Source organism: Cervus elaphus, chromosome 1 (genome assembly GCF_910594005.1).
Source record: "Cervus elaphus chromosome 1, mCerEla1.1, whole genome shotgun sequence".
Lineage (NCBI taxonomy): Eukaryota > Metazoa > Chordata > Mammalia > Artiodactyla > Cervidae > Cervus > Cervus elaphus.
In genome coordinates, this window is record NC_057815.1 from 66,723,441 (window position 1) to 66,747,833 (window position 24,393).

At 41.9% G+C, this 24,393-nt stretch overlaps 1 protein-coding gene across 4 annotated transcripts in view; it reads right to left on the reverse strand.

The window, feature by feature from the left end:
• Nucleotides 1-24,393, reverse strand: part of FAM168A (family with sequence similarity 168 member A) — a 213,055-nt gene that overhangs the window by 16,849 nt on the left and 171,813 nt on the right. For 2 of the 4 annotated variants that reach the window (XM_043906835.1, XM_043906826.1), the window contains 2 exons: nt 8,771-8,851; nt 3,690-3,716 (listed from right to left, as the gene is read on the reverse strand). In XM_043906835.1, coding sequence (XP_043762770.1) covers nt 3,690-3,716; nt 8,771-8,851 — 108 coding nt within the window. The remainder of the gene's footprint in view (nt 1-3,689; nt 3,717-8,770; nt 8,852-24,393) is intronic. The other 2 variants (XM_043906854.1, XM_043906844.1) reach the window with 1 other exon arrangement.

Genomic DNA, 24,393 nt, shown 5'->3' on the forward strand with positions numbered 1-24,393 from the left:
TGGAAATGCCTCTGTATCCTTCAGTCATCAAAGTACTGGGGCCAGAGGAGGAGGTAAAAGACTCTGCTGTTTTAGTTGAACCGAGGAAAAGAATGTAGCTGTTCTGGGCTGACTTTGAGCTTGCATCAATGGCCCGCAATATATATAGCAGATGCTGAGAAATGAGAAGGAAATCATGGGCAGGGAAGTGACACTAAAAGGAGAATTCTGATAGAAGAAATGGAGATCCAGCAGAATTCCATGCAGAGTCCAGGGTCTTTGCTGGACATTAGATCATGACTCTGCAGACAACACAGGAGGAGGGCAGTCAATTTTAAACAATTACCTTGAGTTTCTTTTCCTGAGGGTCAGGGGTGGGTGAAGTGGCGGTGATTAATAAAGGAACCCAATTAGTGTTGAAAAATCCTATTAAGATGGCTCCAAGTTTAGAACCTGCCACTCCACTTGGCTGGAAAGCCCTGACCACCTAAATCAACTCCCTAAAAAAGTAAAACACTCAGCTCTAGGAAGTCAGATAGAGCAAGCTCAGGCCCTCAAGACCCCACAGGAATCTACCAGAGAGCAGAAGCCTGAAATCTGACTGTGAAGAATTTGGAGGTCCTATTCTGGTCCAGTTTTTAACGCAAATGGTGCATACTTTACCCTAATTTTAACCATAAACCAAAAGTCTGACATTAGCCTGAAGGACCATGTGACAATTAAAAAGTCAGTCAAAATCAACCAAAGAGCGACTGAGGCCTACCCTGCACTCAGCACTGAGGGGAGTGCCACGGCGGACAGGAACGCACATGGGTCATGGGCACCGCACACAAGGTTATTTACGGTCTAGCTGGGGATGCAACACAGCCACACGCCAACCAGAGAGTGAACAAGACAGCATCACGCACAGCAGAATAATGTTCCAGGTTAACCAGGAAAGAAGCAAGTGCGACTGTGCCTTTGATTATGTGTTTCCCAACTGAGCTAGTGAACTAAACTATATGTGTGTGTGAAGAAGTGGATATTTTTTTCTGGTTTCATTATAAAGAAAACAAAAACTAATATTTCTGTAGTTTTCTATATATATGAATATATAATAATCTAAGTAACTGGAAAAATTATGAAGACTAAAAACAACAAATAGCAGCTGTCAATTTGCTTTCCTCACTAGTTAAGATATACCATATGATCTTCCTTGTCCATGTACAATTCTAAAGTAACCTGTTGCTGGCAGCGATTCAGAACTCAGTTGTGGGATGAAGACAATCCAACTAAAGCTTTGAGAGGCGTGGTAATAGAGAAGGCTGCTCTGACAGGCATGCCTGTTCCTGGTGCCATGAAAGGTACAAACTCCTAGAAATGATCTATATTCTGAATAAATACATGTGTATATATTTGTCAAATATTATTGAGGTGCATGTGAGAGACTGGTGCACCTTATGGAGTGCTGTATATGTACTATTCCTCAATTTAAAAAAAGAGAGAGAGAGAACCCATGGCAGTGAAGGGCCACGGCCCAGTCACAGCATGCTGCCCACGTCCAAGTGCTGGGTTGTTCACATCCCTGGACACGGGGCCCTCACGCCCTCTGACACTTGAACAATCTGTTAAGCACACTTACAAGGAGGAGAGGCAGCAAGGGACCATCATCCTGAGCAATGTGGTGTGTCGGGAAATCTGAGTTCTGGCCTGGGCTGTGCCACTTATTAGCTGTGGGACCTTGGGCAAGTCACTACACCTTTCTAAACTTCAGGTTTGTTGTCTCACAATATGACAATAAATAACCACTACTTGACTGCTTGATAGCACTGATTGTGAGGATCAAAAATCAAGTATCCAGTCTCAGTTTCTAATTCTGGTGTTTGCCCACTCCTCCATCCTCACAGGTGTGGACAGCTCCAATGGAAGCTCTCATCACCTCCTACCTGAATTATTACAACTGCTTCCTCACTCCGTTTTTAAACCTGCTAACTCCAATCTCCAAGCTGCAATCAGAATGATATTTCTAAGGCCTACATCTAATCACAAAACCTTCTTTCTTAAAAACACCCCACGGTCCTCCACTACCTAACTCCTTGTGTGGCATTTAAGGCCCCTCAAGATCTAGTCCCATGATCTCTCTAGATTCTTCTGTTCTCACTCTCAAACCCTACACGTCAGCCACACAAATCGCTCACCATTCCGAGACTATGCCAAGAAGCATCACTTCTCTGTGTTTTTGCTCACACTGCTCACTCTTCTTGGCAGGTCTTTCCCCAGATGCCACCTGGTAGACATTTATTAATCTATCAACCATGAGCTGAAGACTTGCCTCCGCTATGAGGTCCTTTTCTCCCCCCAATTCTTGACCATACTTCTCTTGTGTGCCCCATTTGGTTCACTATCCTAGTTCCTGTGTTTCTTAGAAGTTCCCTGCTGGTTTGTCTATCTTCCCCTGTTAAATGGTGAGGTCCTTCAAAACAAGAACTCTGTCTTACTGAAGTCTGCAGCTTCAAAGGGCCCTGGCTTAGGGTCTGGAACAGAACCATCTGTTAAGAGAAGAGCTCCATACTACTCTTAATATTTCAGATGCTACAACTGGAGGGGAAAGGAAGCAGGAGTGCTTCTTTCACTTTCTATGGAGACTTCTGTTCAAGTTCATATATTCTGGGGCATACAAAAATGACTGCTCATAAACAATAAGAGAAACAGGTCTGTGACTAGCAAAAATGAAATAATAAGATTTTAAGAGGGCCCTCTATTAGCATTGAAAGGGACCTCAGAGATCATCTGGAATAAAACACTTTATCTATGGCCTGGAGATATTAGCAAATTGCCCAAGATCACGCAGCCCACAGCAGCATAAAGGAGAGATTTTCCACAGCTCATCTCCTAAAAGATGGGCCACACACAAATTTAATTTTCAACATCCAAATAATTCAAGGTTAAAAGTTGAGAAAGTGTGCAGAGACTTTACAAAAACATTGTCCTGAGCAGCCCAGGCAAGGGTGGTGAAAGCAACAAGCCCCCCCTATGGTCCCTTCCTGTCTATGACGAAAAAGGACCTAGTCAAGTTACACTGCTGGGACCCTCACAGGTGCCCAGGAGTTCCCGTGGTGCCTTGGGCCTGGAGTCCACACTGCCCAGAGCATCCAGCTCTGGTCCCTGGTTTATTAGCACACTTGACCCTCACCTCTCACCATCCAGGAAAATGCCCCCAGATGAGCCAGAGCTCAAGATCTGGGCTGAGGGAATAGATGCATCTAAAGTCAACCAGGTCTTTAAACATGTGAGACCACCAATGGAGACAGAAAAATCTGATCCTGGGCAGACTGGTTTTTTGTGTTCTTACAGGCATGATCCAGGTATTCCTCCACAGAGGAGCCATGGAGGCCCAGGAATTTTTGTTCACTGGTTTGAATTCAGCAGTCACAGGGTGAAGGTTTCTGACTTAGGTCAGATGGGACCCCGGAGGTGAGGAAAGGGAGAGACGCCTTTTAGTGCCATGATCCTTCACTGCTGCCCTAGGGGACGGTTCATGTGTGTCTCCAACCCATGATTTTGCACCATCAGACATGTTCCTGCATGCTTTAGGAACTGCTGCTGAGCCACCTGGGGGAGCCCAAGCCTAGGGGATGGGATTTGGGGAGGAAAGGAGAGGGGATCTACTGTTGTTACGAGATAACACATTCATAGGCCATAATACAGATGAGGAAAAATAGCTTTCCTACCATAAGCTGAATGCAGGAACTGAAACTCTGTTGGATAGAAATGTTAGTTGAAATTACCACTAAGAATCTGTGCAAAGTAGTACATATTGCAGTTACAAAAACAGACTTTGTCTCAAAATAGCAGTTTCCCCCGGGCTACATAAGAAAACCATGAACACAGAGGGTACAAAGTACCTCCACCCTGGAGAGGGTGACAGACTTGCCATCCAGGAAAGCCCACTCACTGGGGAGGGGTACCCTTTGGATGCCACGACATCTTCCAGGCAGCTGACCCAGAGCTGCCTGGAAGTGCATACATCCAAGTTCCTGCTCTTTGCTTGTTTATGCTAAGAATAAATTTCAGTTCTCCCAAGCATTGCAGAGGGACTTCACACATGACAGAGGTGGTATGTGCTGGATAAAAAGCTAAAGGTTTAGGGACAAAACCACCATCTTTGGTCTCTGAAGAGCTCTCTATAAAGTGCTGGAGGGCTAGGACCAATGTAGGGGCACTTCATTCCCTAAAACCTCTGGGACAGTGTGCTGCTGTAGAAGGGGCACAGACTGTGGGCAGTCAGACTGGCTTTGAATCTGAGCTCCACTGCTCTTTAGCTGTGCAACTTTGCACAAGTAATTTTACCTCTCTGAGAAAAACTGGAGACAAGAAGCTCTAACTCACAGGACTGTAGGGAAAAAAAAAAAAAAATTGTGACAAGACCTGCATGGTGCCTGGATCATGGCAGGTGTTCAGAAAACACAAATTCCTTCCCCTTCTCAGGTTCATCATATGCACAATGGGAATAATGTATCTACTCTAGAAGGCTGCTATGAAATCAAGTGCAACAACAGATGACAATGATTTATAAAGATTTTTTGTGAGGAGGTATTTCATTTTTATCTATGTTAGTTATTCTGTTTTTCCTTTTGCTTCATTTTCAAGTCAGATTACCGTTAATATGACACATCCTTTGGTCTCTAGATTCTGAAAACAAGTCTCTGTTGGCTACACCTCCTGCGGGGCCAAATTTAAAGATCTCTCAAGTCGTTAGAGCTTGGAAAAAAGCTCCAAGTACCCAAGCTGCTTTCAAAACCAATGAAGGAGTGAAACATTTCCTTGCATTCTGGACAGATGACATCGAAGGGTACTCAGTGCTGCTATAAATAGCTCTTTTTGAAGCAACTTCTTTGTTTCCTTGAAGAAACTGAGAGAAATTTCAACCTGAGAGCCTGACTCCTCTGCAGGCGTCTATCCTGCAGCATCTCTCAGCATCACAAATGGCAGCTCTGGCAGGAAGCTGAGAGCACCTACAGCATCTTCACTGTCCTTGAGTCAGCACCTCCACCGCAGTCAAGAGACCTGGAAACGCAGAGGCCAGCCTCCCACCGTACGCCACAGACTAGCTGTGTGCATATGTAACTCCAAAGACAAAAGGATCTGCCCAAGGTCACACCAGAATCAGTAGCAGAGTTAGTGCTACAACCCTGGTCTTCCAACTCCCAATTTGGGGCTTTCTGACACAGCGTGCTAATACCACCCTGTCTAGTGGACTGTGTGGGTTTCTGAGAAAATGGTTTGGTCAGAGCTTAGAAATATATAGATTTGTAAAAATGCAAAATTGGGGAAAATCAAGTTAGATGTGGGTTGATATTCTGTGTGCATTAAAATTAAAACTTAATCAGTACTTTATACATGCTAGGAGCTTTTCAATCTATCCATTCTCCCCCACCCCATCGCCCCAGTCTCAGGTTTTTTTCTATCTGCTCTCCCTTCCCTCTCTCACCTGACTGCTCTAACATCTCAATTTCTCTCTAGTCAACTGCAACTATAATGTGGTTAAGAGTGCCTGCGGATGTGGTGGCTGGAGGCCTAGATTGGGATCTTTGGGCTAGTTCCATTAACTTCAAGTTTTAGTTTTCCCACTTAGAAAAATGGGAATAACAGTAATGACCTCAAAGGTCTGCTGTGATATAAAACAAGTTAATACCCATAAAGAGCTTAAAATAGCCCCTGACACATAAGAACCATTCAACAAATGTTAGCTATTTATTCCCTGTCCTTCTGCTTTCTTGGCAAACTAATCCTAAATCTATCATCAGAAGTTTGGAACATTATGAGCAAATATCCCAGGGCTGGGGGAGAGCCTTGAAAAACGCACAGTCTCCACCTCAGTTGCGCCTCCAATGTTACACGGCTGTGTTTCTGCTCAAATATCCTCTCCCACCTCTCACAGTGAGGCTCATCCCTTAACTCTCTGAGAACGCTCCCTCTCTCCTTGCTCACTTGTCTCAGCAAATCAAGATCAGGAGATAAGAACTCTGCACTTAGCACTGGGCAAGTTATTCTAAGCACACTCACCTGTGACCTTTCCTTTAGTCTGAGAGGAAGAGCTGCTCTTCCATGGGAGGCACCCCATTCCACTAGCTCCCCAAAACAAATGAGAGAATTGAGCTCTGGACTTCCCACACCACTACAGCCTCCTTGGAAGCCTGGCTCCATCTGACACACCTTCTTCTGTGTCTCAATGTCCTCTCCACTTGCTCCTTCTCATCAGTACTTATTTAATGCTCATTTCCAGAAAGAACAAAAACAAAACCCCTCATTTAACCCCATCTCCCCTTCTACTCAATCCTCCTCCATCCTCCTTTTGCTAGTAGCCAAGCCTCTTGTAACTGTAGGCTCCATCTGCCAAATCCACTCCTTTACTCCCAGCCTCCCCTCCCTGACCACTTCTGCAGAGGTCACTGATGGCCTCCTGACCCTGAAGATAATGCATCTCCTTCACCCTGGATCTTACCTAACCTTCTACACTACTCATCTCATTGTGTTTTAGACTCGGTAATTTACCAAGACAATTCACAGATTTCATAGCATTGAAATCATTTTTATACTGTAAGAGTAGTATCAAAACCACCAAAGTTTTTAAGTAAGATAGAACTTATCAAATTTGATTAAGTCTTTTATAAGAGAGAATTTCTGTAGTTTTCATTGCTTCTGCCTCCTAGTATATGTTTTTGGGGAAATATATATCTTATTGATTAAAGTGAGTATAGGATAAAATATCAGTGGTGAGATACCATTATAGATTTTTTTTTTAGCCTGTGTGTCACTACTCCCTTCACAAGCTTTTTGAGGGCAATGACTGCAGTTTCACAAATCTGAATCATCTATAGTGTCTTCCAGAGTGCCCTTAGCATAGCAATGGCCAAGTGGAATAATGTACCTATGTAAGCACTTTAGGGATTAACATCACTTATTTGCATAAAATAGTTCTTATCTGCCAAAAAAGAGCAGGGCTCATGATATGCATGTGCATGTGAGTATAATATGATCATGACATTATCCCTACTTTAAGAGGGGCAACTGAGGCTCAGAGGTCAGGAGACTTTAAGATTGCTAATCTAGGAAGTGACAGAGTCAGAACGCAAATCTAGGTCTTCTGACACAGCCCATGTTTGTCTCGTTTAAACACCCCGGAAGAAAGGGAACGCCAGTGGGGTGAGTACTGGATTGGCACAGAAAGCATGAGACCAAGAACCCTTTTCTACTGTTACTGTTGATTCATTGGGTAACATGGATAAAACACTGCTGCTCTCTGCATTTCCATTGTCAAGAGAAAGAACTGAACTGGAGGCTCTCTAAGGCCTTTTCAAGCTTTCTCACTTTAGAATAATAATTACTAAACATGAAAATGAGGGTATTATCATGACATTCAAGGACTTTCCAAATCCGGCCCTGGAACATCTGTAATCCATATTCTGGATTAATCTGTAATCCAGATTCTGTCCCACCCAAGAGCCTATGCTTCAATCATTCTCACTACTTTGATGTTCTTCAGCGTCATTCCTCCCATCTCCGTGCTTTTGCTCAGGCTCCAGTCCACCTAGAATGCCCAGCTTTTCCTTTGTATGTTTAAAAAGATGCCTCTCAGCAATAACAACAAAACCCAACCAACCAAAACAAACACACAAAAAAGAATGCCTCTTAACAACAAAAAAAACCCCTCCACCAACCAAACAAAAAAGAAAGTTTCTTACTTCTCTCTCAAGTATCCACTGCTAAGTTCTCTGTGAAGCCTTCCCCTACACTCTGAACCCCAAGCAGAGGTTGTTCCCTCCTTTGCTTCCTCTCCTCTTGTATGTATTCCTTTTACAATATTCATCACACCATACAGCCAGGAATTTGTTTACATGTCAGCTCCTAAATCAACTGTAAGCTACTTTAGGCAAAGATAATATCCTTCCTTTTATTCTGTTCTAGTGTGAAGGGCATTCAGCAATACTTGTTGAATAAATGAAGAGGAACTTACACAAAACCATCTACAACATTGAGGTAGGTAGCACATTTCTCAGAGGTGAGGTAACCTGTCTAAGGCCTCACAACTAGTGAGTTGAATAATCAGGATTTAAACCCAAGACTTACGAACTGCAGAGCCCACAATCTTTCTCCTGCCCCTTGAGTGTTAAAGCACCGGCTGAGAGAGGCTTCTGCCAGGGGGGAGGGGGACACGGGAGTTAACATCAGTGGTAAGACCTCTGCATTGCTCCCAAATTGAAACAAACTTCTTCAATACTTTCAAATTGGTTTCAGCTTCTAACCAAGGAGTGTTGGCCCTTTGTTATTTTTGAAAAACAAGTTCTTTGCTTCAGCTTGAAAACCAGCTCTTTATGTCTGGTGGCAAGTCTCTCACTCTCTTCCAGGTCCACATCCAGGAGTCTGCTGTGTGAGTGAGTGGGTGTCCAGTGTGTGTGAGCCTGTGTATGTCAATGGCAGCCTCAGGGGAAACGGAGCAAACACGGGTGTGGACATGAGGAGGGCAGAAAAGGTTCTGTGCGGAGGGTACATGTCTCAGATATTCTAGTAGAAGAGAGAGGAGTCACTGTAAGTTACTAAGAGAATAGAGGAAATTCTGTTCCCGCCCCAACCTGGAGGCTCAACTGCCCCAGTTCCCAGAGGGGACTCCCTGGACAATCAATCATGGACAAGCTGAGCCCAGAGCAATTAAAGACATGGAAAGGCCAGCAGGTATTTTGAGTTTATTTTTTTCCAAGTAGAGCCTCACCTCCCATCCCACTCATCACTACTGACTCCACTTTCTCCTTACCTGGAGCATAACTGGGGCTATTGGTGGGATACAGGCTGGGGTTGTAGGCAGGGGCCGCAGCTGGATAGGCTGTGGGGTAACCTATGAAAAGACAGAAGGAAAAAAAAAAAAAACCTTATTTAGTTGGGCAAGAAGAAAGATTTCTGAGGAAATGGAATCCAAGTCCCAGGCTTGGCCTTCAGCCTGTTCATGAGCCATTTCAGACTGTATATGTGACTGGTTTTAGCCTTCTGAGAAAAATAGAAAATAGATACATATTTTTCTATTTTTTAAAAGCAGTATAAGATACATATGTCTATATGCTCACTGTTAAAAAAAAACAAACAAACTGAAACACTATATAAGTATATGTGGTAAAAGGTGTAACTCTACTTTCACATTCCTGCCACAACACTACTCTCCTCCGCAGAGACAGTAACAATTTGGCATTTAAGTCTCCAGATAGTTTTCTATGCATTTTTATACACACATATTCAGTGGTGTGCTGGTAAATATTTAACAACTGGCCCAAGGAAACTGCAGTGAAGCCCTATTTTGCAGCACTTGCTGAGTTCCATGCTGTAAAGACTCCCACCATGGCCGGTTTCAAGCCAGCAACATCATCAAATGAATAGTTGAGAAGAGATGCTCACAAGTGGCCCTAGAGAGCCACACAAGCCTGATCCAGTCCATCACTCATAGTATATATAGGGATTAAAATTTTTTCTATTGTGACAAGATATATGTAACAAAACTTGTGATTTGAACCATTTAAGTGTATAATTAAGTAGCATTCATTACATTCACATAACATTCACATTACATTCACATAACATTCACAATGTTATACAACCATCCTATGTATTTCTAAAACTTTTTAACTAATCCGAACAGAACTCTACCTATTAAGCGATAATACTCCATTCCCTCTTCCCATAACCTGTATTAACCTTTAATCTACTTTCTGTCTCTATAAATTTGCCTAGTCTAGATATGTTATATACAGGGAATCAAATACTATTTATCCTTTTGTGTCTGGCTTCTTAACAGAATTAAGCTCATCCATGTTTTAGTATGTATCAGAACTTCAGTCCTTTTCATGGATAAGTAATATTCCACCATATGTACATATATATATATATATATATACACACACCAACTTTGTTTTTCAATTCATTTGTTGGTGGACACTTGGATATTGTGAATATCTTTTGGATATTGTGAATAATGTCACAGACAAAGTAAGATTTCCAGAAAGACTTGAAGGAAATAGTTAACCAAGCAGATGGCTGAAGGAAGAGCATTTCAGATGAAGGAAATACTCAGCACAATGGCTCTAAGTTGGGGGTATATGATACGGGACATGTCTGAGGAACAGTGAAGAGGCCAGTGTAGCTGAAGTGGAACAAATGAGGAGGGAAGAGGCAGTAGATGAGTCAGATAAAAGGCTGGGCAGTTCACCTAGGGGCCTATAGGCCCTGTAAGGACTTCAAACTTTTACTCTGAGTGAAATGAGAAGCCATGACGGGATCTTGAGCAGAATAATAACATAATCTGACTTAGGCTTGAAAAACGTCACTCTGCTGTGTGGAAAACAGACCATAATGGGGGAAGAATAGAGAAGCCTAGAGACCAGTTAGGAGCTCCTATAAACTCCTTGCATGGATGACGGGGCTCAGATCAGGGAAACAGCAGCAGAAATGATGAGAAGTGACATGCTAAGAGACTTCACATACTTTGCACACACTGCTTTCTAGAAAGACTATCAATTTGTACTCACACTAGCAGTGTGTAAGTGCCTGTCTCACTGCTCGCTACAGTTTTTTTTAATGCTCATTGGTATTTTGACTGACAATGGAAAGCTGATTTTAAAAGTCAAAGATTAAATCCCTAAATCCCTAAAAGCTTCTTTGGGATTTGTAAATACTGAGCTTTAATAATGTATCTTTGTTAATATGCCTTTCCCTAAATCCTTTCCAACTCCAAAGAAAATTCATCTCTCTCTACTCCCCAATCATTTGCTGACTTCAGAGCCAAGGCAGCCAACTTGTTGTCACTTGATTAGTAATATGCTGCTGCTAAGTCGCTTCAGTCGTGTCCAACTCCGCGTGACCTCATAGACAGCAGCCCACCAGGATCCCCTGTCCCTGGGATTGTCCAGGCAAGAACACTGGAGTTGGTTGCCATTTCCTTCTCCAATACATGAAAGTGAAAAGTGAAAGTGAAGCTGCTCAGTCACGTCCTACTCTTAGCAACCCCATGGACTGCAGCCCACCAAGGCTCCTCCGTCCATGGGATTTTCCAGGCAAGGGTACTGGAGTGGGGTGCCATTGCCTTCTCCGAATTAGCAATATGGAGGTCTGCCAAAGTCAAGGGTTTAATCTAGAAAATAAAGTGATCTGGTCTCATGGCTGAAATCTGTATTCAGCTTCACGTGAGAGATGTCACAGCCAAGAGTAATGACACCCCTATTACATCATTTCAGATGTCTTTTACTTTAAGGGGCAATTATAGGATCTTCCTTCAGTGTTTCTAAGAATTTTTTTTTCCACTTGAATTTGACAGGTATCAAAGAACGGCAGCATTATAAAGACCTTCATTTTCTAGATGACATTCTCAGGCTGAGAGAAAGGCAGGGACTTAGGTTCACAGATTTGCAGAGATTAGAAGTAACTTCAAGGCCATTTGGTCTACCCTCACATTTGAGGCTACAGCTCCTCTACAACATATTCATGGCATCATTCATCTCTGCTCTTACATCTCTACTGACCACAAACTCTTTCATGAGACTCAGCACCCTCCTCCACTGTGAGACTGCTCTGATTGTCTGAAAGTGACTTATACTTCACTGAACTCTATCTGTATCTTCTATCCTATAGAAGAGAACAAATTTGAAGACACAGGCATCCCCAATTACAGAATTTATCACAGTGTACTTCAATGGTTTCTTTACATTCCCTGTCCTTCCCCCTTTCCTCAACCTGTTAAGTTTCTTGAAGGCATAGCTATGTCTTCTTTACCTGTATACAACAGCGCTTGATCAGGTCCTCTTTCCTACTCCTTGAGCAAACCACCACCTCCTCCCCTCAACCCAGACAGCAAGCATCCAAGCTCCTCAAACACAGGCTCAGTTCAGTTCAGTCGCTCAGTCATGTCTGACTCTTTGCAACCCCATGAACCGCAGCACGCCAGACCTCCCTGTCCATCACCAACTCCCGGAGTCCACCCAAACCCATGTCCATTGAGTCGGTGATGCCATTCAACCATCTCATCCTCTGTCATCCCCTTCTCCTCCTGCCCTCAATCTTTCCCAGCATCAGGGTCTTTTCAAATGAGTCAGCTCTTCGCATGAGGTGGCCAAAGTATTGGAGCTTCAGCTTCAACATCAGTCCTTCCAATGAACACCCAGGACTGATCTCCTTTAGGATGGACTGGTTGGATCTCCTTGCAGTCCAAGGGACTCTGAAGAGTCTTCTCCAACACCACAGTTCAAAAGCATCAATTCTTCAGCGGATGTTGGCAATTTGATCTCTGATTCCTCTGCCTTTTCTAAAGCCAGCTTGAACATCTGGAAGTTCATGGTTCACGTATTGCTGAAGCCTGGCTTGGAGAATTTTGAGCATTACTTTACTAGCGTGTGAGATGAGTGCAATTGTGTGGTAGTTTGAGCATTCTTCAGCATTGCCTTTCTTTGGAATTGGAATGAAAACTGACCTTTTCCAGTCCTGTGGCCACTGCTGAGTTTTCCAAATTTGCTGGCATATTGAGTGCAGCACTTTCACAGCATCATCTTTGAGGATTTGAAATAGCTTAACTGGAATTCCATCACATCCACTAGCTCTGTTCATAGTGATGCTTTCTAAGGCTCACTTGAATTCACATTCCAGGATGTCTGGCTCTAGGTGAGTGTGAGTGATCACACCGTCGTGATTATCTGGGTCATGAAGATCTCTTTTGTACAGTTCTTCTGTGTTTTCTTGCCACCTCTTCTTAATATCTTCTGCTTCTGTTAGGTCCATACCATTTCTGTCCTTTATTGAGCCCATCTTTGCGTGAAATGTTCCCTTGGTATCTCTAATTTTCTTGAAGAGATCTGCAGTCTTTCCCATTCTATTGTTTTCCTCTATTTCTTTGCACTGATCACTGAGGAAGGCTTTCTTATCTCTCCCTGCTCTTCTTTGGAACTCTGCATTCAAATGGGTATATCTTTCCTTTTCTCCTTTGCTTTTCGCTTCTCTTCTTTTCACAGCTATTTGTAAGGCCTCCTCAGACAGCCATTTTGCTTTTTTGTATTTCTTTTTCTTGAGGATGGTCTTGATTCCTGTCTCCTGTACAGTGTCACGAACCTCCATCCATAGTTCATCAGGCACTCTATCAGAATCTATTTCTCACTTCCACTGTATAGTCATAAGGGATTTGATTTAGGTCATATCTGAATGGTCTAGTGGTTTTCCCCACTTTCTTCAAACACAGGCTAGGGATGAATAGTCTGCATGGCCAGTAGAGAATATCTCTTCCCCACCATCAACTTCCTCTGTCTAGAAAGAGTATCATAGGTAAGCTGGGCTTCCTCCCAACAATGTTCCTGGTTTTGTTTTACTCATTTTGTTTCCTTGTCCCTAACTCGTATTACTCATCCTACTGCCTCTTTTGATGCTGCTGGGATCTCTGGCGTCTAGCACATATAAGGCCTAGAATTTGTTGTGCTTTAGTTGTTAAATCATGTCTGACCATTGAGACTCCATGGATTGTAGCCCGTCAAGCTCCTCCAGGCAAGAATACTGGAGTGTGTTGCCATTTCCTTCTCCAGGGCATCTTTCCAACCCAGGGATCGAACCTGTGTCTCTTGACTCAGCGGATTCTTCACTGCTGAGCCACTGGGGACCGGATGCCATGACCCACCACTGGATGGACATCCAGTCCCATCACTTCATGGCAAATAGATGGGGAAACAATGGAAACAGTGAGAGACTTTATTTTGGGGGGCTCCAAAATCAATGCAGATGGTGACTGCAGCCATGAAATTAAAAGACGCTTGCTCCTTGGAAGAAAAGCTATGACCAACCTAGACAGCATATTCAAAAGCAGATACATTACTTTGCCAACAAAGGTCTGTCTAGTCAAAGCTAATGGTTTTTCCAGTAGTCATGTATGGATGTGAGAGTTGGACTATAAAGAAAGCTGAGCGTCGAAGAATTGATGCTTTTGAACTGTGGTGTTGGAGAAGACTCTTGAGAGTCCCTTGGACTGCAAGGAGATCCAACCAGTCCATCCTAAAGGAAATCAGTCCTGAAGACCCTGATGCCAGAAAAGATTGAAGGCAGAAGGAGAAGGGGACAACAGAGGATGAGATGGTTGGATGGCATCACTGACTTGATGGACATGAGTTTGAGCAAGCTCTGGGGGTTGGTGATGGACAGGGAAGCCTGGCATGCTATAGTCCACGGGGTCACAAAGAGTTGGACACAACTGAGTGACTGAACTGAACTGAGCCATCTGGGAAGCCCCAAGGCAGAGAGTAGGAACTCAATAAAGATATTACTTAGGGGTTGTATTTTGAAGCTATGAAAGGTTTAAAAACAAAACAAAATCAAGAGAATTCCTGGCCTTGAAAACGTCACCAAGTAATGAAGGAGAAAAATAGATAAGTGGACAGTTGGAATGCACCCTGAAAAGTGCCTGACAAGGCTGTCAAGTGAGAAGAGAAGGGGCCTTCAATAACCATTTGTTTATTACCTGTTGTCTGCCAGGGATTATACTGGGTACTAGGTGTCCCTTGATGTAGACAAAAAAAAGGGGAGGGAGAACATTCCAGGCAGAAGGATGAAGGGTAGCATTTGGGGACATCCATAAGAAGCTTGGCTTGTTCCCTCCCTGGATCTAAGAAGCAGGACTGATAGGTTAACCACACCTGAAAGCTAGGTTGCGTTTTAGAGCTTGATCTCATCATTTTTTCTTCTTGTGAGTATATCTCCCTTTATGGTCATTGGCCCTAACATATCTTTTCATTTTTATGTTCACTACCTACGCTTAAGTTTCATACAGCTAGACTGGACTTCTCTCCTGAACGCCTGACTCATATAGTATTTAACTGCTTACTCAACATCTCCACTTGGATGTTTGCTAGACATCAAGTTTATATGGCAGAGTGGCTAAGAGTATGGTCTCTGGAGCTACATCTAAGCTTAGGTTTGAATTCCAGGAACATCACTAATTATTTGTGTGACCTTGGGCCATTTGCTGTGCTTTAGTTTTCCCATTTATAAAATTAGACTAATAATATTATTTACCTAATAGGTTGGTATAAGTATTAAATTAGTAAGACCTCAAAGTGCTAGGAGCCAGGCAAACAGTTAAGAGTTCAAAAACTTAGAAATTATTATTTAAAATTATGATTCAAAATTAAATACTTACTTTCTATCTTCTAAATATTTACTTTCTACCTTCCAAATCTGTTCTCTAAGCTTTTTCTCCACACCAGTAAAAGATAATTCATTCTTCTAGTTCCTCAGGTCAAAAATCTTACAGCCATCTTTGACTCTACTTTTTTCTCCTATTCACATCTAATTCATTTTCAGTGCCACCTTCAGAAAATATTCAAAATCTGACCATATCTTGTTACTTATATACTTTCCATTCTAGTCCAAGTCATCATTATTTCTTAACCTAGATGATTGCAATAGCTTCTTAACTGGTCTCTCTGCTTCTTTGTTGCCATGCAGTCTGTTTCCCACAGCAACCAGAACAACCCCTTAAAACGTTAAATGAGATCACAACACTCCTCTCTTTAAACCCCACATAGCTTCCCATGACAACCACAAAAAAATCCTTTCAGTGACCCACCTGAACTTCGGTTACCTCTTAACTTCCTCTCCTACTACTTGAAAGTGAAAGTCACTCAGTCGTTTCTGACTCTTTGCAACCCCATGGACTATACAGTCCAGGGAATCCTCCAGGCCAAAATATTGGCGTGGGTAGCCCTTCCCTTCTCCAGGGGATCTTCCCAACCCAGGGATCAAAGGCAGGTCTCCCGCATTGCAGGCAGATTCTTTACCAGCTGAGCCACCAGGGAAGCCCAAGAATACTGGAGTGGGTAGCCTATCCCTTCTCCAGCAGATCTTCCCAACCCAGGAATCAAACTGGGATCTCCTGTATTGCAGGGATTCTTTACCAGCTGAGCTTTCAGGAAAGCCCTACTACTTGCCTCCATGGTAATCTACTCCAGCCACAATGGCCTCAGCGCTATTCTTTAAATGTGTCAACCATTTCCCCACCTCAGAACCTTCACCCTTCCCCTTTCCTCCTTTCTGGAATTCTGTTCAAAGGTCATCATACATTCTTTCTAAAACAGTACCTTCAACTTTCATTACTTTCTGTGCTTCTTATCCTGCTTTGTTTTCCTTCACAGAGGTTAACAACCTGACATACTATATGTTTACCTACTTACAGGAGACTGCTCAACTTCTGTCACTAGAATGTAAGCTTCAGGACATAGCAACACTTGTTAGGTTGCAATTATTCCCTGCTGAAGTCTTCTCAGCACACTCCCAAGACTCTGGACAGGCTCTGCTCCACCCAAGTGAGCAGAGTGCATTCCAAGTCCCAGTTCCCCAAGACTGCCTGGATCTGCTGAAGTGCATGGTGATACAACATGGATGTTTCATCTACCACTCAGACAAAATATACTTTAACACATGCTATGGAATTAAAAGACTCTTACTCTTGGAAGAAAAGTTATGACCAACCTAGACAGCATATTAAAAAGCAGAGACTTTACTTTGCCAACAAAGGTCCGTCTAGTCAAGGCTATGGTTTTTCCAGTGGTCATGTATGGATGTGAGAGTTGGACTGTGAAGAAAGCTGAGTGCCAAAAAATTAATGCTTTTGGAAGGCAGCTATGCTCACCACTATACCACCAATGCAAATTAATGCTTTTGAACTGTGGTGTTGGAGAAGACTCTTGAGAGTCCCTTGGACTGCAAGGAGATCCAACCAGTCCATCCTAAAGGAGATCAGTCCTGGGTGTTCATTGGAAGGACTGATGCTGAAGCTGAAACTCCAGTACTGTGGCCACCTCATGCGTAGAGTTGACTCACTGGAAAAGACCCTGATGCTGGGAGGGATTGGGGGCAGAAGGAGAAGGGGACGACAGAAGATGAGATGGCTGGATGGCATCACCGACTTGATGGACATGAGTTTGAGTAAACTCTGGGAGTTGGTGATGGACAGGAAGGCCTGGTGTGCTGCGATTCATGAGGTCGCAAAGAATTGGACATGACTGAGCGACTGAACTGAACTGAACTGATGTCACTCAAGTCTCAAAACAACACTAACGTTATTTCCCCCATGTTGTAGATAAGGAAATCAAGGTTCACAGAGGTAAAGTGATTTTTTGGCTAAGATTATTTAGTAAATCAGTGGTGAGTGAGTCAAAGTCGCTCAGTCGCGTCCGACTCTTTGTGACCCTATGGACACTACAGTCCATGGAATTCTCCAGGCCAGAATACTGGAGTGGGTAGCCTTTCCCTTCTCCAGGGGATCTTCCCAACCCAGTGATCAAACCCAGGTCTCTTGCATTACAGGCAGATTATTTAGCAGCTGAGCCACAAGAGAAGCCCAAATCAGTGGTGGGAAATGGCTTTTTCCACACCTACCAAATAACTAGGACTTTCTCCTTGGAAACAAGTATGCCCCTCCTGTATTTATATTTTTTGAAGGTCAAGAGTGATGAGAATAACTGGCCACAAATAAGCTTTTCTCTCTTGTACCTCAAAAGCTTCAGTAGTGATCAAGTTTCCTGGGATTCTGAGGTGTACATTTTAATTGCTTTATAGATGTTAATACAATCTATCCCTTTTACTGTTACTAGAATTAGGACTGAAGAAATATAAAGCTATTTTTTGATTAATACGGAAATTAGAAATTACTTTCAAGAGGAATCATTTCTGAAATGATTTGATCTTTAGGAAGTACAAATAGCAGTGTATCAAAAAGCTAGTAGAAGACTAACTCCTTGGGTCAGGAAGACAAAGAGGATTTTGTCGCTGTGAGCAGGGGGGACACTTATGCAATGAAGACACTCCAGGTCTGAAGCTCACAAATAAAATAAAAAAAACTGTACCTCCCACCCCAGGGGTAACCAAAAAACCAAATAAGCAACACAACCAAACAATAAAAACAAACAAAAACTTCAAACACTTTAATTCTCTCAAAATGAGAAAGAAGAAGGCAAAAGGAAGGATATATTTTGAATTTGTAGTATGTTCTGAGCACTGTATCAGGCACTTCTTTATCTGATTTAATTTTTACCCTAACTTTATGAAATATATTATTAGTCTCATTTTATAGATGAGGATATTGAAGCTTAGATTTATCTTACACAACTAGTAAAAAGAGAGTGGCTACAGAACTGGGCTGGCTGAATGAGACAAAGTCCACTCTACCAACCTCTCTCAAAACACGAGTCTGCTTTGCGTAAACCTCTGGATTTGGCTGCTATTTTCTTCGCCAACATTCTTATTTCAGGTTCAAAACCTGAGAAAACAGGAAATTACTCAGGAGAATTGCTTTGATCAAAGATGGTTCAGGTTGTTTTTTTTTAAAAGCTATTCTGTTCCCACTCGGTGTCCTAATATAGACCATGCTCACATTACTGAAAAGCATCACACGAGCACTGAATTACAGAGTTAGAAGAGAGATTAGAGGTGACTGAGTCCAATTTGCCATCCAGCACTGGAATATCTTCAATAGTGGCCCACATGGCTGGTCACACAGCCTATGCCAGCACACCTTCTAATGATGGTGTATTCAGAACCTCTTCAGGCAGTCAAAGCTTCTTCTGAAGAGCTCTGGAAGCTAAGAAATTTCTTTACTTTGCACTAAAAATCAACCTTGGAAGGAATCTAACCCTGAACAGCTTCCAAACTACAGGTCCTAGTTCCACCCTCACAGAACATGTCTGTTTCCCCTGCTCCAGCACAACAATCCACAGATATGATATCAGTCATTCTTCCAGAATTTTTTCTTGTTCAAATCCAGACTCAATTCTTTCAACTCTTCCCTGTCCTGACCACCCATCTTTGGCCAGACTTCCCAATTTAAAAATCACCTTCCCTTAAAATAATTTCATCTTCTTCCTGCCTTGATCACTCTTTTTTTCCCTTAAAAAAAAAAAAACTGAATTGACATAATAAGACTGGTAATAAGTGGTCAGTGAAGGCCTAAAGTGACTTAATCCAGATTTCTTCATCATTATCCATCAGCACTGTTAGCATCGAGCAAATGCTTATTGTGTTAATAAGCATGGTGCAAGGTTCTCTACATAGAGCTTACAGTGCAACAGGGAAATAATATAGGTAATTTATATTAATCTATCTATAGGCAATATATATGATATAAAATCAGAGAAGGTTGGCATGTTAGTGAAATGCTGAGGAGGAAGTGAAGAACAGGTCTGAGATGGCTGGGAACAGCTTTTCAGAAGAAACATTTTAGTTGGCTTTGAACAATGAATAAGATGAGCCTGTCAGAGGTGTGTGGGGTAGGGATAAAGAAATATATATTAATTTCATGCATGAAGGCATAAAAACATATGCCATATCAGGCAAATGGCAAACAGTTCAGCATGACTGGGTTTATAGAGTGTGGGTAAGAGTTTATCAGTAAATAATCTCTTGAAGGTGGTGGTACAGAATCTGCCTGTGAATACTGGGGACATGGGTTTGACCCCTGGTCCAGGAAGATTCCACATGCTGAGGAGCAACTAAGCCTGTGTGCCATAACTACTGAGCTCGAGCTCTATCTAGAGTCTTCATGCCACAAACTGAATCTTGTGCTGCCTAGAACCTGTGCTCCACAACAAGAGAAGTCACCACGAGAAGCTTGTGCACCTCGATGAAAAGTAGCCTGAACACAACGACGAATACCCAGCACAGCCAAAATTAAATTAATTAGTTTATAAAAAGAATCCATTGGAGGATTTTAAACTGGGGAGTTTCAGATTTGTGTTCTATAAAAACTACTCTAGTAGCAATATAGAAAGGGGTTCGGAGTTGATGAGATCAGAGGAGGAGGAACCAGATGGGAAGTTGTGGCAACAGCCCAAAGGCAAAGCTAAAACAGTAACAATGAGACAAAGAGAGGGAAACTACAAAGATGTTTAGGAGACAGAGCTCACAAAACTTCATCCTGATAGCAAAATCGCTTTTACTGCTTTGAGTTGACAGGCTACAAAGTAAAGATGGGAAATACTTTAATTGCAGTTTGTGGGCTTTTTCTCTCTTTTCTTTAATAAGCAGGAGGAAAGAAAAATTAAATGGACCCTTGAATCTGTTAGTTCCAGGGGGAAAAAAGGCCTAAATCTTAATTGCTCTTACGAGTTTGGAGGCCTGGCTGCTAGGAGTGCTATCCTGGTGAGAATGTAGGTCGACAGCAGGAGGCAGCAGCCCGGCAGTGCTGGCTCCAGATCAGCCCATTGACCTGAATCTGAGGTTGCCTATACTATGGATTCAAAGCCCACCTGACCAGCCTCCCACTGCTGAGCCCCAGGGTGATATAAGGGTGTAAGTGAGGCACTTTTCTTAGTTGTGGCAAGGCAACTCCCCCTGAGATAACAAGAAAGGGAGGACTATCCAGTAATCAACTGTGCTCCAGTTATGCTGCACCTTCAGGGAGAACTCACCCATCAGGTGAGAGGCACCAACCTGTGGGTCATCCACCATGGCTGGCCAAGAAGAGAAAGGATGCTAAAACCAGACCAGACTTAGCTTGATAAAGTCTTCAGTGGAAAAAAAAATCACAAAAAACAGAGATAAGAAAATGGGCTATATTAAAGCTAATAATAAAATTGCTCCTAAGTAAGCATATACTTAGAGAGAGCATATACTTAGGAGAAGGCAATGGCACCCCACTCCAGTACTCTTGCCTGGAAAATCCCATGGACGGAGGAGCCTGGTGGGCTGTAGTCCATGGAGTCGCTGAGTCGAACATGACTGAGCGACTTCACTTTCACTTTTCACTTTCATGCATTGGAGAAGGAAATGGCAACCCACTCCAGTGTTCTTGCCTGGAGAATCCCAGGGACGGGGCAGCTTGGTGGGCTGCCGTCTATGGGGTTGCACAGAGTCGGACACGACTGAAGCGACTTAGCAAGCATATAAGGTAAATCTGTGCTACTGCTCAGGATAAAACATTCTTTTACAAACCTAAAAAATATTTCCAAAGTTCCCTGTCTGCCAGTATGAGAGAAATTTTAATGGAAAATAGATGACCTAGTCTGTCCCAATCACCAATCCAGGAGTATGCTGCTGGTGCTCCCTGCTGCTGCTGCTGCTAAGTCGCTTCAGTCATGTCTGACTCTGTGAGACCCCATAGACGGCAGCCCACCAGGTTCTGCCGTCCCTGGGATTCTCCAGGCAAGAACACTGGAGTGGGTTCTCATTGCCTTCTCCAGCTGCTGCTCCCTACCCCACCCCAAATCTATTGGTATAAGACAGGTGGGAGGTAGTCAGCACTTTATAGATTGTTTGGTGCAAGATTTCTGCTCTCCCTGCACTTATCTTTTAAAAGAAAAAAGCAGTTGAAATTTTGCAAATTGATGATTTGGTCCATGAGTCCCTTTCCCTTCCAGATCAATTCACTCTTTCATTTCACTGTTGTGTTTCATAAGATCTGGTAAAGGGAAGAATCTTGCTCAGATTCAGTAAAATTTACTGGGATACTTGGTTTTCCATGTGAAGAAAAAAACATTAGATCCCCACCTCACACTTCTCCAATTCCAGAAAGATCAAAGACCTGAATTAAAGAAACAAAAAGTTTAAAACTATTAGAAAAAAATAGTAGAATGACCCTGGGATTAGAAAGTATTTCTTAGATGAGACCAAAACAAACAAAACAAACCATAAAAGGTTGATAAATTTAACTTATCAAAATTTAAATCTGTATGACAAGATGCTATTATAATATATAATAATAATATAAACAGTTAAAAAACAAGCACAGAGTGAGAAAAGATATTTATCACACATCTAAAAAAGAACTGATGCTTCTGAACTATGGTGTTGGAGAAGACTCTTGAGAGTCCCTTGGACTGCAAGGAGATTTAACCAGTCCATCCTAAAGGAAATCTGTCTTGAATATTCATTGGAAGGATGGATGCTGAAGCTGAAACTCCAATACTGGGGCCACCTGATGTGAAGAACTGACTCATTGGAAAAGACCCTGATGCTAGGGAAGATTTAAGGTGGGAGGAAAAGCGGATGACAGAGGATGAGATGATTGGATGGCATCACTGACTCAATGGACATGAGTTTGAGTAAACTCCAGGAGTTGGTGATGGACAGGGAGGCCTGGCATGCTGCAGTCCATGGAGTCACAGAGTTGGACATGACTGAGCGATTGAACTGAACTGAAAAAAGAACTAGTATCCAGAATAAAGAACTCATATTAATCAATAAGAAAATGAAAATAAGCCAACAGAATCTCATCATGCAATTCACAGAAAAAAATTACTCAAATGACTCAGGAGATGGAGGAGAAAAGAAAAAGATGTTCAAAGACACTAGTAATCAGCAAAACTCAAGTAGATGGGATATAATATCACTTCAAACCTATCAGACTAACAAACATTAACAAATAAGTCTGACAGTATTGAGTGTTAGGAAGAATCTGAAACAATGGGAAATCAGTAAAAGCATTTTGAAAAGCAATTTTTTAATACTAAAAAGAGACACACAACCTAGCAGAACCTAAGAATATAGGCTTGGGAAATTGTAATCTGAGCTGGGCTTTGTGGGACAGGCAGGATTCTGACAGGCAAAGATAAAAGGATTGGCATTCCAAATAAAAAGAACAGTATAAGCAAGGCCATAGAGATAGGAAATCACCTGAGGAACAGCCACACTGTTTTCCAAAATGGCTATACCAGATTTACACTCCCACAGGCAGTCTATGAGAGTTTCAATTTCTCCATATGCTTGCCAACACTTGTTACTACCTGCCTTTTTAATTACAGCCACTTTAAGGGTATTAAGCAGAATCTCACTGTAGTTTTGAATCAGCATTTCCCTGATGACTAATGTTAAACATCTCCTATGTTTATCAGCCACTTGTACATCATCTTTGGATAACTGCCTATTCAGATTCTTTGCATATTTAATTGTTTTTTTTTTTTATTACTGAGTTGTAAGAATTCTTGACATATAGACACAGGTATATGTTCCTTATTAGTCAGGTAATTTGCAAATATTTTATCCCAAATATGTGGACTGTCTTTTTGCTTTCTTGATGGTGTCCTTTGAAGTACAAAAGCTTTTTTAACTTTAATGAAATCCAATCTACATATTTTTTTCCTTTGGCTCCTTGTACTACTGGTGTCATATCTAAGAAACCCTTGCCAAATCTAAGGTCACAAAGATTTATCTCCAGGTTTTCTTATAAGAATTTTATAGTTCAAGCTCTTATATTTAGGTCTTTGAATGATTCTGAGTTAATTTTTGCATATGGTGTAAAGCAGGCGTCCTATTTCATTCTTTCATGTGTGGATTATCTAGTTGTCCCAGCACCATATGTTGAAAAGACTATTCTTTCCTCCACTGAATTGTTCTTGGTACCCTTGTTAAACAGTCACTGACTGTAAATGCAAGGGCTTATTTCTGGATACTCGATACAATTCCAGTGATCCATACATCTATCCTTATGCCTGAACCATGTGGTCTTGATTACTGTAGCTTTTTAATAACTCTGGGAAATTGGGAAGTGTGGGTCCTCCAAATTTTTTCTTTTTCAAGACTGTTTTGGCTAATACGGATCCTTTGAATTTCTGTGTGAATTTCAGGAACAGCTTGTCAAAATATGCAAATAAGTCAGCTGGGATTTTGATAGGGATTGCGTCAAACCTGGAGATCAACTGGGAAAGTATCACCATCTTAAAAATATTCAATCTTTCAATCCATGAACATGGGGCATTTTTCTCATTATTTAGATTTATAATTTCTTTCAAGAATGTTTTGCAGTTTTCAGAGTAAACAATTTTATGCTTTTGTTAAATTTATTCCTTTTTTGTTTGATGCTATTATAAACAGAATTGCTTCATAATTTCATTTTTGGATTGTTTATTACAACTGTATAGATTGACTTCTGTGTATTGATCTTGTATCTTGCAACCCTGTTGAACACATTTACTAGTTCTAATAGTTTTTGCATGGATTCCTCAGAATTTTCTATATGCAAATCACTTCATCTGCAAATACAGACAGTTTTAATTCTTCTTTTCCAATCTGGATGACTTTTTATTTCATTTTCTTGCCCAGCTGCCCCAGCACAATGTTCAATAGAAGGGATGAGACTGGACATCCTTGTCCTGTTCACAATGTTACAGGAAAAGCATTCAGTCCTTTTCTGTTAAGTATGATGATAGCCATGGCTTTTCACAGATGTCCTTTATCAGGCTGAGGAAGTTCTTTCTATTCCTAGTTTGCTGGAGTGCTTGTTTATTTCTTTGTTTTCTTAAATTACGAAAGGGTATCAGAGTTTGTCAAAACCTTTTTCTTCATCTATAGAGATGATTATGTGAATTCTGTACTTGAATGTTTTAATATGGTGTGCTGCACTGATTGATTTTCCTATTATGAGTGGCTCTTGCACCT